The 18650-nt window shown below is 42.9% G+C and overlaps 1 protein-coding gene across 8 annotated transcripts in view; it reads right to left on the bottom strand.

Annotated features, from left to right (window-relative positions):
* Nucleotides 1-29: 29 nt before the first annotated feature.
* RARB (retinoic acid receptor beta) overlaps nt 30-18650 on the bottom strand; it is a 320463-nt gene continuing 301842 nt past the window's right edge. For all 8 annotated transcript variants that reach the window (XM_071429372.1, XM_071429370.1, XM_071429374.1 and 5 more), the window contains 4 exons: nt 13552-13728; nt 6016-6220; nt 4541-4699; nt 30-1454 (listed from right to left, as the gene is read on the bottom strand). In XM_071429372.1, coding sequence (XP_071285473.1) covers nt 1258-1454; nt 4541-4699; nt 6016-6220; nt 13552-13728 — 738 coding nt within the window. In that variant the 3' untranslated portion in view covers nt 30-1257. The remainder of the gene's footprint in view (nt 1455-4540; nt 4700-6015; nt 6221-13551; nt 13729-18650) is intronic.

Below are 18650 nucleotides of genomic sequence, written 5' to 3'. Positions count from 1 at the left end.
TTGGGCTAGAGGGACTACTTCTACACAACTTTTTAAAATAAATATATTTTATTCTTTGCCAGGAGACTCCATGGAAAAAGGTAAACAGTATATGAACATAGAAAGCATTGTTAAACAATCTCAATGTACAAACAGAGCCAGTGAAAGTACATCACAGACTTGCTAGAATATATAAAAAAAAAAATTCCACTAGTGCTTTAAATGAAACCTAAGAAACTGACACTTTAAATCTGTTAACCATTCTACCACAGTTTTCACTCTGCTTCATGGTGATTTAACAAGGCCAAGAAGGCAGATTCTCTCCTTGTGTTTCTGGAAGTCCTAGCTGTACTTCCTTAGCACCTGGAAGGCTGGAAAGCCCAGCTATTCCTGGCAGTTGATTCTTAAGGAAGTACCCTGGACTCAGCAATTCAAAAGCTGTAAGTGAGTCTGCTGGTTATCATCCCATGAAGTTTCCCTAATGGCTTGTGAACAAGTAAACAAAAACATGGTAACACTGAAAAGTGTTTCTGCCTTGGAGGCTATAGCATTGCTGTCGAAATGGAGCAGGTAATTGTGGAGCTAGGTCACCAGCCAGCTAAGAAACCACTTCTTTAAACTTTAAAGTGACATTAACAGTGGAACAAATGACATCTGAATAAGTGATCTGGCAGTTAATGCTGATACTGATACCTCTTCTGCTGGGGCAGTGACGTTTTGTATACTTTTTACAAGGAAGGAGATGCAAACTGAGGGCAGCAAGGACAAGTTTTCATATTTCAACTAAATCAGACGGTCCTTTCAACTTCCTTCTCTGGATGTGTACAGTAGTCCATGTCCTGTGGTTGGTGTCTTGATCGTTTTAGGTATGAGAGACAAAAGGAAAGCACCAAACATCCAGTATGGAGAGTACAGCCATACATTTGTATGTACAAAGTCATCAGAAATGCAACCAGAATTTGAAGATTGAGATCTGTCTTGTCACCATGCAATATTGAGTGTTCAGAGAAGAAAACAGAAGCTTAACTATTTTTTTTTGCATGAAATGGCTGATTTAGAGTTTCAAAAGTTTGCATTTTCTAGTTTTAAGAGTTTAAACAGCAAGGAGTATATATCGATACATATGAAAATTTCTTGGTCCTTGTTGAGTTTATCTATATATATATACATATATAGATATATATTAAGTCCAGAAACTAAGCAGCAGTAAAAATGTTTTCTTGCTTTTCATCCCTGTACATAAGGTATTAGGAATGTCTGAAGTAGCTGGAAAATGTCTTATTCCACCATAGGGGATTGACTGACACTGCTGTTATCCACTGAACTAGGTGAGATACTGGGACTGTGTTCTGCAGTATTTCCATTTGAGGTTGGTGTCAATGGTTCATGTCCTTCAGAGTTCTCCAACATTTCCTGAATAAGAGGTGGCATGGATCCAGGAATTTCCATTTTCAATGTAATGACACGTTCTGCACCTTTAAAAAGAAAACACAAAATCCTTTCCATGAGCATGATTCATACAATTTCCTTTCTGTTAACATTACAAGAGTAATTTCAGGGTGTATTTTGTTAATGGATTTGGTGTCTCCTATATTTCTTGCACACAAAGGTGTGTGAGTGATCTGCTTCATGCAGTTCAAGAGGGAGCTAGGTGAGTACTCCTTAACAAATTAATTCACATCTATCACATAGCAACTGATATGTCAATACAGGTAAATTGGATGAGCTGCCTATTTTTAAAGAAGGGCCCAAAATGGCATTAAATTATACTGACAAATTAAATTGGGCTGCGATCATGTTGATGTCTTTTTAAACTGGAATAACATTTAGTCTTTATACTGTACTGGTTCTGCAAAGAATGACAAAAATTCTGTCTATATTGAATAGATGAGGTGAATCCTGCAAGAGACCTGCAGTGATCTAAGGCAAAATGTTTCCTTCCCATAGAGAAAACTGTGAAATAAGATGCAGAATTTAACAAACAATTACTTTATAAAATAACACATTCAGGAAAAAAGGTATTTTTTTGGGGGGGAAAGCTGCCTTCTGTAAAGCTGTATTCTTCAGGCATCCTGTCTTGTGCTAATGAACCCCCAGAGTGTGCAGGAGCCTTGAGTGGTGCTCAGCTCTGCCTTGGCTGAGGCTCTTTGAGCTGGGCTTGTCACAAGGACCAGGCAGAGGGGGCTCTGCAGGTGAGGGCATGAAGGATTAAACAAAATTAAACAATGCATCAGTGCTGACCACTCAGACTGGGAGCCACAACAACTGGTTTAGGGAGGAGAAAAAGCCCAGCACAAAGTCTCGGTGGGTGGTCAGCAGGCAGGGACACAGCAGGGCACAGCAGCCAAGGCCCTGCTGGACACTGAGGCAACTCTGCATCAAGCAATTTATAGCCATAAACCTCAGCATTCCTGTTGCTCACAATTCCTGAATCAGCTTAAAAATGCAGTCCAATGGAAGAGGAACCTGTGGTTTTTAAACAACAAGAAGAACCAAAAAAAAAAATTACAGAGAAAATAGTTTGGTTATTGAAAAACCATTCCAGAAGAGCGATCCTTTGGAAATAAATACTCTGCTTATCCATGCTGCTGCAGTGGAGATGCTGGAGAGAGCACTTCACACTCCAAGCTGGAAGGGAGCATTTAAGTGTTTATGCCTTACATGAGGAGCATCAAAAAAATCATCTACAAAGGCAATGATTGACTTTCCAAGTGGATGCTGACTTAAGAGTCTCTTAAATAGCTGTAATGGGAAAGATCTTAATGCAGAACGATGCAGAGAGGTTCTCCAAAAACCAGCTATTGTCAGAGCTGTGCTGATGAACTCAATTTGGCCATGCTAAACACCTGCTTTCCACTGTTATGTCAGATGCAGTGAAGTGATTGTGGTCATTCAGTGCAGAGCCAGAGAAATTTTTCAGGTTTGGCAAACTTCCAACTTAATCAGGGGATAAGAGAACTCAGAAGATGAGAAGAACTCAGGAATTGTCTTGCTTCAGTCCCACAAACACTTCACCCTTTGGTTGCAATACCTCTAATGCCAAAGCAGACACTCTCAGTGTTTCAGATTAATGCTTTCTTTGGTGTTTGCTTTCAGGGATCGGGTACCACCCAAAGTCATTATCGTCTAATGTACATCTTTTAAAATGAAACTCAAGACATCCCCAGCCCTCCAGGACACCACCATCCCTTGGTATGATTTAGTTCTACTATGAAACATTAATGATATAATTAGAGTTAAATACTTATGTCAGAATGAAAAGAAGCCTTTCTTGTGAATGGAATATAAGGAGTTGTGTTCTTGAGGAGCGGGAAGACTCTGGTAAAGAAGGAGGGAAGTGGAAATGGATTTCCCACAAGTATAAACAGTGGAACAAAAGGGCTCCCCTAAATGCTTTTATAGCTCAATACCACTGTAAGTTTATTTTGTAGATTCAGTTGGATGGAGCTTGTTTTACTTGAGGGTAAACTGCAAGGTTTAGATAACCTGGTAAAGTGGTTCCTTTTTAGGATACTTGTGCTTCTAGCTCTGGTGTTTCCCTTCCAAGTTACTTCTTTTGGTTCTAATCAATCCAATTAAATTGCTCACTTCTTTTTATAAAGATAGCTATAACTTAATCTTTTAACTTGGATTTATATAGTTTGAAGTGGAGCAGTTAAGGTTTAAATTTAAAAGAAGTATGTTTAGTTGAGTGAATTAACTACTGGGTTTTTTTTTTTCCTGAGTCTTTCCCCAAACCATGTCAAATGAAGTCAGTAATCTTCCCAAAAAGCACAGATCCAACCTACACAGGTACCTGTACCTACAAGCTCGTGTGCCTGCTCATCTGTCAGGGGTAGCAAATCTGTTGCTGAGTAAGCAGAGTAAGAAGGTGAAACTGCATCAGGCACCATAAGAATAAGAATTGTGGCACTTTAGACTCTCTATTTTCAGACTGGTACATCAGGGAACCTGTTCTGATCAAATGAAAGCATTCAGCTACACCTGTGCTTTAGAGAATGTGTGACAATGCTTAGACTATGAATTGCACAGGATCAATCCAGCACATACAAAACTGCATAAAATGTAAAAACTGCTCTGGGTTTAGGTATGGTTAGTTTGGATTAATCTCCAAAATGCTGGATCAAATCAGTTCTGAATCTCCAATACATCAGACCACAGTTTAGGGGAATTATGGTTGCACAAGGGTTTTCTGCAGTCTGTAACCAGACTTTTTAAAAAGCCATTGGTGATACAGAGCACATGTTGATCTGAACCCCCTTGTAAACATTAACAAAGGTTTTATCTTGTCCTAAAATGACTAACAAAGACTTTGTGCTAATGATTTGCTACTACTTGCACCTACAACATCTTTTTCACTGTCAATTGCATGGAGAATGGAGCACATGCATGTTTAAAGCAAAACCAATTTCAAGGCAGGAACTATGTAAAGAAGCTGGGAAGAATCAGGTCACAAGGACCTTTGTTAGATGTGTTAAAAAAATAACAACCCAGGTGTCTAGGCCAGTTTCTCTGAAATGCAACACTGCCACTCCTGCTGAGTTATTGGGAGAAACTGTACCTTTTGCACTGATGCTACGAAGATCTGTGATTTTCATTAAGATCTTTGGGAACATATGAGGCTTGTTGGGTCGTCTCTTTCGGATATAAATTTTCAGTGCTTCAAGCAAGGGTTCCTGAAGCTTATCCACTTTCATTGGTTCTTCAAGGTCCTGGCGATCTGTAAAAAAGTATCATATCACTCATATGATTTGAAATATTTATTTTTTAAAAGAAACTCCAAATCACAGAATTTCCTCCATGTTCTTGATTACAGTTCCATGAATTTTGTTCTCTGATAAACAATGCACACTCTGTAGTGAGCATCCCATAGGAAGAGGATAAACCACAACTTTCTGAAACATGGATTCATTTTTTTCCTTGGTGACTGGAAAGGTTTGTCATGTGGGGGTCAAGAATTAGCAGTTTGCTCTTGTACCTCCCTCTTCAAGGGGAAAACACCTTGCTGCAAACAACAATTTGGAATTGATTTTATACATGTCACTGATAGGCAACCCAGGTAACTCATAGAGGTTACAGCTATTTTTTGTTACCACTACTACAGAAAAGTGAGTTACCATCAGGAATCAGCAGATGGCAGTGCTGGCTTGAATGACAACAGATGCCACCCTCTGCACCGGGACACAGGAGTCACATATCACTGACATCCAGGAGCCCATCAATGCTTTTAATGGGTTAGGGTTAGAGACACATAAAATCGGAATGATTTTGTACTTAAGGGCCACTGCCAACAAAGATTGACTCTTGTGTTTCAAACACTCACTTGTAGTACCCAGTCTGTGTTTCAACAACATGGCCCAGCTAAACCAGGTGTGTTTCTACTGATAATCCAGATTTTGTCAAGGAGGAGAGAGAACAACCAACAGAAATTTACAGAGTATTTTGGAAATTATCTGAGAATTCACTTTTTGTATTTTAAGCCTATGATATAAATTGACAATCACCCTTTCAAGTTCCCTTCAGCCTCAGTTTGGAAGTATAACACTTTTTTTTTGCTAAAGAAGGTTATCACCAATGGCTTCCATGTGACTGAAACCAATGCAGATGCACACAATTATATTTATGAGGAAAAGCTGTGTAATTGGGCATCTTGCTGTAAGAAAGCTCACTCATGCAGGTACCCATACACTGCTTAGCAAAAACACAGCAGGACCCCATCTCCAGAGGTCCCTCCCAACTCCAACCATTCTTTGAGGTATCTCAATGCCCTTTGTCAGGCAAACAATAGGACTGGTTGCTTGACAGAATGATTTCAGTACTTTTTTTTCAAATGATCCATAATATAACCAGTAACTATCACCAGTGGAAAACAACTTTAGCATTAAGTGGCTTATATAATACATATAATATTGTTACAAATATACATATATATATAAAATATGTTTAAGTAAAGGAAAGCTAAACAAGTAGAACATAAATGAAGACATGATCATGTCTGTCCTTTTGAAATGCATTAGAGTTCATGCAGTACAATACCTCCACAGATGAGGCAGATGGCACTAAGGAGACCTGTTTCTGTATCATCCATTTCCAAAGGTAGGAGCTGGTTGGCAAATGTGAACACGAGATCAGTCAGCGGGCCAAATCCGGCGTTGTGCATCTGAGTTCTGTTTAGGGTAAGGCCATCTGAAAAGGTCATGGTGTCTTGTTCTGGTGTGTATCTTGTGCAAATTCTAAGGATCTGTGGAAAAAAACCAGAAAAATGGAATCTGAAGAATTTAATCCATGAGAGGTTTGTTGCCTTTTCTCGGTGCAGCGAATGACAGTGGAGCTTCAGTACTGGGCAAAGTCAGAACAATCCGAAAACAAACTCCAGTTTGTGCAGTTCTAGCTGCACAAAAACTCTCAGGTACAACACAAATATACTCTACTGACTATGTGTATTCCCTGTAACAGAAACCTAAGAACAGAAATTTCCCCCTAGTTATGAAATAATCAAAACTTTGGAGCAACTCTCACCACTCAGATCACCCACACTACAGTGACATCCACAAAAACAGTTCTGTCATTAGTCTGCCACCTGCACCAAACTATAACATGGGACTGATCTGATGAACTGCTGCTCTGATCCCACAAGATCCTGACAGCATCTCACCTCTTTGAACAAAGGCATATCTCACTGATTTTGGGGATCACTTTTGCACAGCAGCACTGCCCTGGGTTGTATATTTGACAAGGACAATGCTGTGGGAGTGGAAGCTTGTGGGAGTGAGCGTGGACAGCTGTGAGCTGCTGAAGAGGCAGAATTTTGGGCTGCCTTCCTCTCTTCTGCAAGAGCAGACAGGCAAACACTGCTATGGGGACAAAGCCCTCCATCTCCCCAGCAGCTGCAGGTAGGGTTTCCTTGGAGCCCTGCTTGCCTTGTCAGCCTGGGAGCTCGCCCCCAGCGGAATATCAAACTCTGCACCTCCAAACGGCAGCACACACGACTCCTGGTAGCCAGGCCAGTGGTCTGAGGAGCTGGCCCAGCTTTTCTTCTTTTACAGTGGTTGTTACTTCTGTGTGCTGTAACACCAAACCTCCCCACCAGCCTGTTGGCTGCCAGCCTTCCTGCAGGCTCTGGCGCTTCCCCCTGTGGAGCCCCAGCAGTGGCAGACCCTGCCCGCCTGGCGCGGAGCCGCTGACAGCGCCGCTCGTTCCTGAGCACGCCCAGGCACTGTTGGCTTTGGCAAGGTCCCTCGTATGCCGACAGCCACCCAGTGCTGACCCCGGATGGATGAAAGAGCCTTCGAGGGGAGAACGGGATTCACACCTCTAACCGGGCACGGAGGAATGCAAAACACATGAATAAAACACCGAGGATGCTCTACATTTTGTAAGCAAATGCCTCCGGGGTAAGGGCAGCATGGAGAGCGCTGTCACAGCAGCAGAGGTGGCAGCAGGGCCAGCGAGGGAGCGTGTGCGCGAACGCTTCCGCCTCCCAGAGCACAGCCAGGACGTGTGGCACCCTCTGTGGTGGCACAGGATCATTTGTACAGCTGCAATTCACGAACACGGCCGTAAGCACCTAATAGAAGAGGCGTCCATCATGTTGACATATTTCTGTTATATATATCAGTGCTTAATGTTTAAAATAATCAGAGGTGGGAGAGGGCTTGTGCCAAAACTAAACTGAACTGAAAGCCTGCCGAAGTCAGGCTGATTAGCTGAGCTAAGACTACAGCTGTGTTTTTTCAGGGCTTGACTGTATTTATTTCCCATCCTACTTGGTTTTAAAGATACAACAAAAAAGATTTACATGAATTTAAGAGAGCACTGGGAGAATTTAATTACTCCTATAGCTTCTGAGGCTCTGAGTCAGAGGCCCCAGCACATGGCAGCTGACCAGCCTGGGCTTGGTTTCTCCCACTTTCATCTTTGCCTGGCAACACTGCTCCAAATAAACAGGGAGGAGAATGAGGAGAACACAGAGGGTCTGTAGGACACCTAAAGGGAAGCTTTCATTTCTCTTCTTCAGTTCCTTGGTAAGATACTTAATAGGGTGTATTTGTGCAGGGAGATCTTCAACTATTTTCTGTCTCAGCAACAATCTTATCTCACATTCTGGGTATACCTTGAAGCAGTGAAACTTTGTGTGGTAGGACAGGAATGTCTGACATTGTTGCCTTATCCCTGAATTAGAATAAGTTCTTGAAATTACTTAAATCAATGACCAAGAGTCACAAATACAAGCACACAGCACATTAATTCCTCAGTGACCACAAATTTCCCATTATATATGCCATTTTAAAAGGCTGCTGGTTGCTAGGTTTTATGTAGTAGCCAATGTATCGTTCAGGATCATTAGAAAAAGTTAACATTATGAAGCACAGCACCCTGTAAGAAAGAGGCAGCATCTTTACCACATTCAGAACTGCCAGTAACCACTGGCCATCCTCTCCCATGAAGTTCACATTGGGTTGCTCTTTTAAATCATTAAAAGATTGTACAGAAAGCAGAAGAAACACAGAGAATACCTGGTGTTCCAGAAAACAAAGATTCCAACGCTACATATTTACTGTGACACCCAAGAGCTGCTTGGTTCACTTCTCTAATGGCATGCAAGAGGAACTGGAGTGCAGCTCTTCCCACCTGAGGCCTGCACAGACAGTAGCTGCCTTCCAGTAAGGGTGCATGGCTGAAGAAGATCAGGTATCCAACTCTGGGAGGAACAAGGCTCTGTACTTCTTACCTGGTACTGCTTTTCCCTTAGCTCAGCCAGGCAGAAAGGCAGCCCCATTGACTCCAGTGCTATTTCAATTGGTAGCAAGCAGAGTTCTTCCCTCCACAGCCTCAGGACTCCCTTCCCAACAAATGAGCAGAGCAGGATTGGGAGCTTGATTGGGCAATGCCATGGTGTATTCCCCAGGCTGCCTGCAGCTTCCCCAGCAGCTGCCCAAGCAGGGCTGGCAGATAGGGATCCCCCAGATCCTCCCTCAGAGGGCAGGTCTGGACACCAGCTGCCACAGAGATCCCTGCCCAGAGGGACTGGGGTGCCCTGGAGCCATCTTCCCAACAGCCCAGAGGCTGAACACACACCTGCCACCACACACCAGGCTCTGGCTCCCTCGCAGCAAAGCTCCGTCCTTGTTCCCCAGAGCCACAAGCCCCACTGTGTTTGGGGGTGCAGGACAGGAGTGCTCAGCAAAGAGACCCCCAGGGCTAAAACAGAGGAAGAACTTCCAGGTTGAATCCTCACTGGGAACAAATCTGGGTGAGGTTACTCAGCCTCAATCCAGCCCCTGTGGCATGCACAGAAAGGGACCTGCAGGGGCCCTGCAAAATTTATAATTAAAACATAAAGTCAGGTAGGATTGAGCTACTTCAGGCTTAGGCACAAGTAGGACAGGTTTTTGTTGAGGGCAGCCTTCAGGCCTTTGGATCCCAAGTGCTGCCCCAGCCATCAGCTGGGGGAGCCTGCAGCAGCTCCACTGGGCACTGGCACAGCTGAAGATCAACTATGTGTTTTCAGCAGTGCACTTAACTTGACTGCAGCAATCAGCTCTCAGGTTTCCTCTGCATTCCTTTGACATTATCCCACAACACGCTGTTATTAAACTCCAAGACAGATCATTTGAAATGGTGTTTTACTTTTTTTTTCTTTTTTCTTTTTTTTTAATTTCTGTCCTTCATCAGGATCTGTGAAACGCCATGGATATTGCTGATTGTTGCTAAACTGTTCTTGGGCAAATTTCCAGTGTCAAAGTAAAGCTGATTTCAAGCTCATATTCACTGAAGAACATATGGGAAACATCAGCACTTCAAAATAAGAAATCACGATATCTTTCTCCATTTTAAACTGAACTCCCAATGTCCTCAATGTTGTTTAGATTTTGCAACCAAGCCAAGTATTTTAGTTGTCACTCTGCTCTTAAATGCCACTTGCAGCCATAAATACAGTTTTCCCTCATTATTAAAGGGCCCTTTGTTTTAAGGAATATTTATATATTAAAGCATTAGGGATTCTTATGAGCCTGTTAAAAAGCGCAAAACAAAAACCCCACCAGAGGCACAAAACCAAAGTCAGCCAGAAAGTTGCATTTATGACATTGCTGCTACCACAGAACTGTTACTCATTTTAAACAGATTAGGTAGGGAAAGCTGGGCCTATTTTTTAAGAAATCCTGCTGTTAGACACTAGCTGCCTCAGCTGGCTGGGGCAGTTCCTTGAGAATAGAAACCTGGGCAGCTGACTCTGAAGCAATGATGCCTCGTGGCGCTGCCAAACCCCGTCAGCACAGCTTGTTCTGCACACACCAATTCCTGCCTGGCATTAACGCACAGGGCTTGCAACAGAAAACAAAAATTACATCATTAAGGATTAGCATTCAAGGGCTTCTAAGGCTTTTATCCATTAGATTTAAGATAGTCTGGACTTTGGACTCTTTCCATATTTGTCTTGCCAGCAAGGCTGGGGATGCTTGGCTGCTGGTGGGCCAGCGTACCAGCAGACAGAAGCACTCACTTTTACAAGGGTTATTGACTGAATTTTAGTAATATTTATCCCTAAACCTTTTGGCACCAGACAAGATATAAATTCCATGATCCTCATTTGGTGCCTCGAGCTGCCTCAGGAAGCTTGATGTTTTTTCCCTTCCAGAGTTAGTGTTTGTTTGTACATAAAACAATTCTTTGGCCCATATCCGTCAGAGTTTACTGAGCTCCTGGCACCATTTCCCTTGTCAGCCTGTTTAAGAGGGGCTTAAGTATCCACAGCCACAGGAACCAGTTGAGCAAAGACCTTGGCAGGGTCTAATAATGCTTAAGACTCTCCACAGCTGGTGCTGAATGGCAGGCGGGCAGTGAAGGGGTCCTGCTGGCAGGGAAGCCTGGCCACCCAACCTGGGAGCCCCACGCTGCTCCTCCCATGTGCTGTGGCTCTGGGAACACATCCAGGGCATGGCAGAGCAGCAGGATCATGAGGGCACACTGCTGAGGCTCATGGCCCTGCTCAGCAGAGCTCACACAGCAGCCACTGGGTGCTCGGTGCAGCAGGAGGGGCAGCACCGCTCACTCTGCATCTCAAGGCACAACAAAACAAAACACTCATAACTAGGACAACTGGCTTGTTGTGAGGGGGAATATGTGCTATTGCAACTGCTCCAGTACTGATGTTCAGCTTAAATAAAGATAGAGAGCAGCACTGCAATTCCGATTATGTGCAGGTGATGCCGCTTTAATGGATACAGCATTTCACAGGCGGCGCGCACACTACGCATTACTGTGCCATGGTAATTATCCCATTTTCTTTTTAAGCAGCACATAAAATAGTCACATAAAGTTTGTGCAAATGTCACACAGGAAAGTTAGGACTATTAGCCATGCTGTATCTGTTCCTGGCTTTGAAAAAGCCTCAGCTCCTCCCAGCTGCAGGCTCCTGTGGTGCTCACTACGCCCTGCTCGCTTGGATGTGTCACCTTCTCTGGCTTTGTGAAAAATAAAAAACAGAATGAGCAGGTGATCTGGAATGACAGGCCTCAATGAAGTTTATAACTAGAGCTTGAAGGTTGCCAACGGCCACAAAGTAAAAGTGGTAAATCGTATTAAAGAATCAACTTTTCTATCCATTAATTAGTTGAAATAAAGTCACTATTTACCACCTGCTTCATTCTCTTTTTCTGATCTGGCAACTAGGCTTTTATTTAAACACTTTGATCAAAGTGCCTTTATTGAGGCACTTCAGATAAAACCCCTACCAAAAAGGGTCCCCTCAATTTTTTAGCCAGTGTTGGCAATGGCAGCACTGAGTGGAGCTGCTGCAGGGATGCTGTGCAACAGAGGCTGTGCACATTCCCAGGGCAAGCTGCCACTGCCCACCCCAACAAAGAGCATCAGGGCTCGCAGAATTACAGAATTAGGGTATTTCTTATCCAGCAACTCTGGAGCTGGGGCATGGCACAAGCAAACAAGATGGCAGCTTGAGGGCTGAAGTTTTAGGGGTAGAAGGTTTGGATGAGCAGGTTCTTGCTATATTCTGATTCCTCCCCATCCTTTTTGTATAGTTTCTGTATTAACTATTTGTTATGGGTTACAGCAGCACAGCACAAAGCAGTTCCCATCCCCTGCTGCTGGCAGAACACACTTGAGGCAATGCTGCAGTTTTTTGATCACCATCTGCCTCTGGTGTGAGGGGAAGGTAACAGAATCTGCTCGGGACAGAGCTGGTGATGACAGGCGTGCAATCGGTAACGAATGGCCCTGCCCCACCGAGGGACACTCCCAGCAACAATGAGATGGCTGACTCTGAATGAGTGCCTGGATTAAGGGAACAACAAGAGGTGACTCTCAAGCATGGCAGGGCAACCTCAACCTTCCCTTTTTCTATAGGCCAAAGAATGATACCCCTTCCCCTCTCCTACCCCTCTTCCTCCTTCATCAATGTCCTCTTGATGCGATTCTTCCAAACAGCTTTTGACAAAACAAGAGGAAAAGGTCACAGCAGTTAACGTCCCCCTCAACATGATCCTGTTTGAAGCAATGCACTTTTAGAAATTCCAAGATTAATTACTTCAACTTCAGCTTCCCCAGTTTAAACTCCCGTGTCATGACAAAAAATATATCTACAGTAGCCATCCTACAAGATGCTTCTAGACTGGCCAAGCTTGGCTCAATGAGGACCTGAAGGTTTGTGCTCAGAATGAAACATTTAAAATATGTTTACATTGAACCTACTGTTTTACTGCAAGTTATTGCTACAACCAATAATATGAAACATATTTGCCACTAAAAGCCTGAAGACCTCTAAGGTCTCTATAAAGAAATGCTGAGATCCCAGAGGGCTCCTCTGAAGGTCAGCATGACAGAAACAACCAGAGACAAAGGGAGGGAAGACAGCTTTGCCTTGACATAGTGGCAGTGCAAGGTCTGGAGACAGACTCCCAGCCCACCTGCACAGTTCCCTCCTGCAGGTTGCATGTTTGCCTGTTTAAAATTAAATTACATTTAGCTAAAACATGTAGTGAGTGCATTACATCGGCCACTTCCACAGATACCTGCAGCACTGGAGAAAGCAGGGGGATATGAGTGCCAGAGACTTGTATCTGACAGGCTCCAGGCACACCAGCTTCCCCTATAAAAACCTTAAAAACACTAATTCTGAAGACTTGTGTCTTACTCCTTAAATTCTCTCATGACCCCACAGGTACAGCACATTCCTAAACCTTTTTACAGTGGACTGTTCCTCTAGGTATCCTTTATACATAAGATCATGCAGAGGGAGGAGGAAGGATGAAGGAGGAATGAAGGAGAAACAGGTCTCTCGTCAGTGTTACCAGTAAAGAAAATTTTCCACAGTTACACATGCCACAAGACCAAAATGTGTAAGGACTTATTTTGAGAAGTATGCTCATCCCCCAAAACACACCTCTGTAGGTGTGCCGGAGTCATCTTCTGACTGCACCAGACTATCCAGTAAGTTCAATTGTACAACAGTAAGGTCAGGGCCGTATTTCACCCCCCTCTTCCTGTCAGTTGCAGTAAAAAGAAGAATAGAAAACACATTAGTAGGAGAACAATGATGTTAAAAATACATACCAGTATATCCAGGCAGGCTGCTTTCAGTAGAGTTATTTGGTCTGCAATGGTCAAACTTGTAAAGCCCGGCAATCGCTTTGCAAACTCCACTATTTTAATAATGCACTTCGTTGCAAGTTCACTGAATTTGTCCCAAAGCCCAAGGTCCAGGCGAACCCGATGATCTGCGCTGGAGTTCTGGTAAGACAGAGAGACAGAAGGCACCATAAATCAACAACGTTCCTTTCAGCAATCGGTTTTCAAGGGAAGGAAACAACAACCACGTTTTCCTTCCAGAAGTACTTTCTATTAACATTCCAGACATTTTCTGCAGCTTGCTGTCGGGATGATGCTGGTTTTAAACTTGGATTAATCGCCTGAAAATTCCTTGGATACTTCTCTGTTACTTATGATTGCAGAGGCCATCTGTACAAGGAATACAAATGAACTTAAACATTTCCAAATGCCATCCTCATTATTCTTCCTTGCCATTATATAATAAGTGCATTGAGAAAGACAATTTACAGTTGTACCCCAGAAAATATAAATGAACAGTGGAACGAGAATATTGGGTCCTCCTCTGGAAAAAGCAGCACAATATTTGGAACACAGTTTCACATACTTAAGGTCTTACAAAATTGGTTCTGCTTAATTTCTCTGCTCTGTGGCTATGCCACAGCTTTCTGAAGCTACAGTCTCCCATGACTTACAGAGCATTTATTTACATAATGCTAAGGAAAATCCCATGTGCCTTGATGAATGCTACGTGCTCATTTGATGGTGCATCCAACATACATCCCCACTGCTGGAAGTGTAACAAGGACATTTTGGTGGCATCTTTCAGGGAATGTTTATATTCACCTACCTCAAAGTCTCCATAATTTTCTAGAGTGCATAGGAAACTTGTGTGAAGTTTGGGATCAAACTCACATTTTTATACATTTGGAACAGCCACTTATCCCTTGAAAAAGCTGAATGTGTCAGCCAAGAACAGTCTCACTCAAAATCTGCTGTGACCCATCTGATGCCAGCCCACCAACACTGGGTGTCATGAGAAGACCTGGTGAGTCCACCCCAATCCACCCAGGACTCCAGCAGAGTGACAAGAAACAGGTAATGACAGAGCTCTGAAATACCCAAATCTCCTTCTGCCCTCACATGCAGTGTATTGTCAGCATTTGACCCAATGCTATTTAGGATGCAGCCAGGGTGATGGTGTCCCCCAACCCCCTCTTTCATAAGCCACCTAGTTCAGTGTGCATTGCAGCTGCCTTCAGCATCTGGGTGATCTCCTCTTCACTGCAGGAGGAATTTTACCTATAAAAATATGCTCAGGCAGTAGCTTCCTCCCCAGCTGCAGAGGAAGCCCATGTGATCAGCTGCCTCAAGTCTCAGCTGGTTGAAGTTAAAATGTTAAATTAACTTTAAAATTAAAGTTAAATGAGCAGTCTCAACCTAAAAGTCTAACAGACATGGCAGATTAAATAGCCATCAAAAAGCATTCAAATTACACAGATCACACTTTCTTGGAGGAAACATTTCCAGTGAGCCTGCCACCACCACTGCTGATGGTGAGGACATCCACCTCTTAGAAAGCCACTGAAGCCATTATCTTGTCAGCTTTGTTTGGTTCACAGGAAGGACACAGGGCTGGAAGAGGTTGGTGGAGCAATGTGGAGTGAGCTCAGCTTGGCTGTGATGCTCTGGACCCCATCCCAGCACTGCCTTCACAAGACACCACCACTACCATCAGTCATGAAGGAGAAAGTCCTGACGGGTTCCCAAGGCGCCACCAGCCTGACATTCACCCTCACTTGGAACAGTGTGGAGATTTGAGCCAGGAATATTTACATTAGGCCCTAATTGGAAAAAATAAATGCTGACTGTGCTGAGCAGTCTGAAGGAGTATGCGTGCTCTTTCCTACTACCCCTCTCTTTAGGGGATAATTAATTCATTTCATCATTTCTATTTGAATTTTTATTCTGGGAACTTCCTCTATTTTCTTTTGGTTTTTTTTTAAATGACAAAAGAAAATGTCTCTATAATGCTAAACCTAAAGTATTGCCTTCAAAATGGTCCAAAACTAATGAGTTAACAGTGATTGTAATGCCCTTTGAAACATTTCTTTCGGCTACTGGAGTATGCATCCCTCAGATTTATTTTATTTCATCTTCAAGGACCTTGGTGAAATACAGTACATTGGAGGAAAAATAAGATCAAGATGTGCAGTCATTCAGGCTGTAATTAAATTTAATAGGCAGTTTATCCAGTTCATAGAAAGATGGCATAGCAGAGAGCTACACAAAGCAGAGCCTAAAGCAGGAAATCATTTTACAATAGGGTATCCATCTGGAAAAAAAGACATTGCATGAAACCAGCAAGTGTGAACGAAATCTTCATCAGTATCATATGAGGTTACTTTATCATGCTGCAGTGCCAGCAACGGGAAGTTTGACGTGTCTTCTATTAGGAGAAATGCACGGCCGTCGCAACCAATGTAAATCTAACTCTCTATTATGCAAACTGAAGAGAAGGGGCAGTTAATAAAATACAAAATAACCAGGTGTTTTATTATGCCAGGTGCCAGATCCCTCAGCATTGGAGCTGATGTGGTTTACACATTACCTTTGAGATGCTACAAATGGAAAGAGTTTTAACATTCTGTCTGTTAATGAATGTCAACACAAGTGTCACAAGAAGAGCTAGATTTTGAGCAGCATTTCTAAGTATTGAAAAACCAAAACTGACTCAATATCAATGTATAGGTTGAACAATAAAACACAGGGTTAAAAAAAAATGCACAACAGAAACAAAAACTCTGATTAAATTTGCCTGGAGATCTCCTCTATCCATGCTGTGAAAAAGATGCAGACGCTATGACTTTTCCTGAATATTTTACTGAAGCAGGTTTTTGGGTGTCTTTTCCAGGAGCAGTCTCACATGTTTTTCAGGCCTATGCACCAGTGCACATATGGTGGAACAATACTGTAATACACCCTAGTGGCATCTTTATCAGTGGAAAAGCCCAACCTTGCTATGAAATCCAATTAAACAGCCATTTTTGCCACATAAATTGATCCCATTTTTTCCATCATTTTTGTTTTTTCATTGCAGGCTGCTCTGTATCCACATTAACAATATGGGATGAGGTACTCGTAGAAACATACACAGCAGCAGAATCCCTACTGTCTTTAAAATCCACTTTACAAAGGAAACAAGGCTCACAGGGGCACTCTGCCCTAATCAGGAACACTCGTGATGCCTCTTTAGTAAAAGCAGCAATGCACTCCAACTCCAGTGAGTTCACTGAGGACCATGGCACATGTCCCTGCTCAGTCCCAGTATCAGGAGATACACACATTTTTATATATGTATATATTCCTCCTCAATGGCACTGAACAATAGCTGTGTGACTTCTATGACCAGCACTTACAAAGAACGAAATGCTGTCAAGATGTGTGTGGAACCTCTTCACTTCCAGCTAGCCAAGATCAACCCAGGAGAATCTGCAGCAAGGGTCTGCAGAGCCAAAATTGTTTTCTGTTTTATCCTCCCTTTATCACAAGGCTGGATGTAACACAGCTGTAGACTTACAAATAATACCACTCTCAAGGGACAAGCAGTATAGTTACACTCAATTATACTATAAAGTATGACATCTCCAGAGAAATTACTCAGGCACTCTCTCTTACCTGGATGACAGTAATAAAACAGATCTGTTTATGATGGACTTTTGGAATCCATTACTTTTAAACAGCTTGCTGATTCTCATCATTGGTAGAACTGTACTTGTCACTGCCCACCAAATGCAACTGTTAAGTCAAATGACCCAGGGAATTTAATACAAGGGCTATTCTCCCATTATTTTAAGTAGACTTCTACTAATTATGCAAAGTATGGGGCCACTTTTTCTTTTTAAAGAGCAGATGGATATAAAAAAATAATTGAAAATGCTTCTCCAAAACCATTTTTAACAGCTAAAAACACACAATGGTGGCGGAAAAAAAATCACCATGTAACCCTTCATTCTGGGAAATGCAGGCTGCAGTGCTCAAGAGTGAGAGGAGCCAGATACACAAGCCAAATGCTTGAATAGGTTTTTATTTTTACTATATCTCTGTAAGGTCTTTTTTATTTTACACTCCTATAATTTTTTGCACTTTTTAGCAACAAATGAAATCTTTTAAAACAGTCTGAATGATTGTGTAACCAAAGGCACTCAGGGGCTGCCCTTGCAGAACAGTTTCTTCCATCTAACATCCCTGTCAGTACAAGGCTCACAAAATGCAACGCTCACAAAATTCAATGGAATCCACATTGGTTAGAAACACTCACTTCTCACCTCTCACTTAGAGAATTAAATTAAAAACTCTAAGGTTATAAAAGCAATCTGTGTGCTCTGTAGTGTGAGCACACCATGCCTCACGACTGACAGCATGCAGAACCAGGCATAAAAGCAGGACTGGGGGCAATCTTCCACATGTACTAGATTGTTACTATCAAAAAAAGCAGTGTGGCATAGGCTTTTAGCCTATAGGCTCCCCTTGGACTCAGCACTTAGAAAAAGGGCTCTGTGCTCCTTTGTTTTTTGATTTCTGGTCTCTGCTTCAAGTGTCTCAGGTTGTTGTTGGAGCCCTGCTGTTTGATCAGCAGCTGCTGGTGGTGTCCAGGCACCAGAGCTGTGCTCTTGTGACCAGCACACACAGCTTCCACATCCCAGATCCCCTCTGGATCCTCAGTGATGCAGAAAGGATTATCCCCTCCCCCTGGGCTGGCGGGAGGCTGGAGGGGAAGGTGACCCTTATTCTAGCCCCAGCACTACTCTGTCCCTCCCACGTGAGCTCTTAACACTGAAGTCCTACATAAAATGCCAAAGTGGCTGCCAGACCTTACCTAGATGTGAGATTTAAACACTGTGCACTTCACACGCAGACTATGAGAATGCAGCAAGAAGACAGTATTTAGCACCACTGCTATTATTCTGATGCAGTGTTTGAAGGAAGCTGCATCGCTCTCAAAGATTCAAGGTAAGCCAAAAATAACTCTTTCAGCATAATTCTGTTATTGCAACTTGTACCATGACAAAGCAGGAGAGGGTGAGCCCTGTGCAGCAGTTCCC

Source organism: Agelaius tricolor, unplaced genomic scaffold (genome assembly GCF_023055355.1).
Source record: "Agelaius tricolor isolate 1412-34295 unplaced genomic scaffold, bAgeTri1.0.p SCAF_6, whole genome shotgun sequence".
NCBI lineage: Eukaryota > Metazoa > Chordata > Aves > Passeriformes > Icteridae > Agelaius > Agelaius tricolor.
Note: the sequence above shows the minus strand (reverse complement) of the source record. Positions and strands in the feature narration are given on the sequence as shown.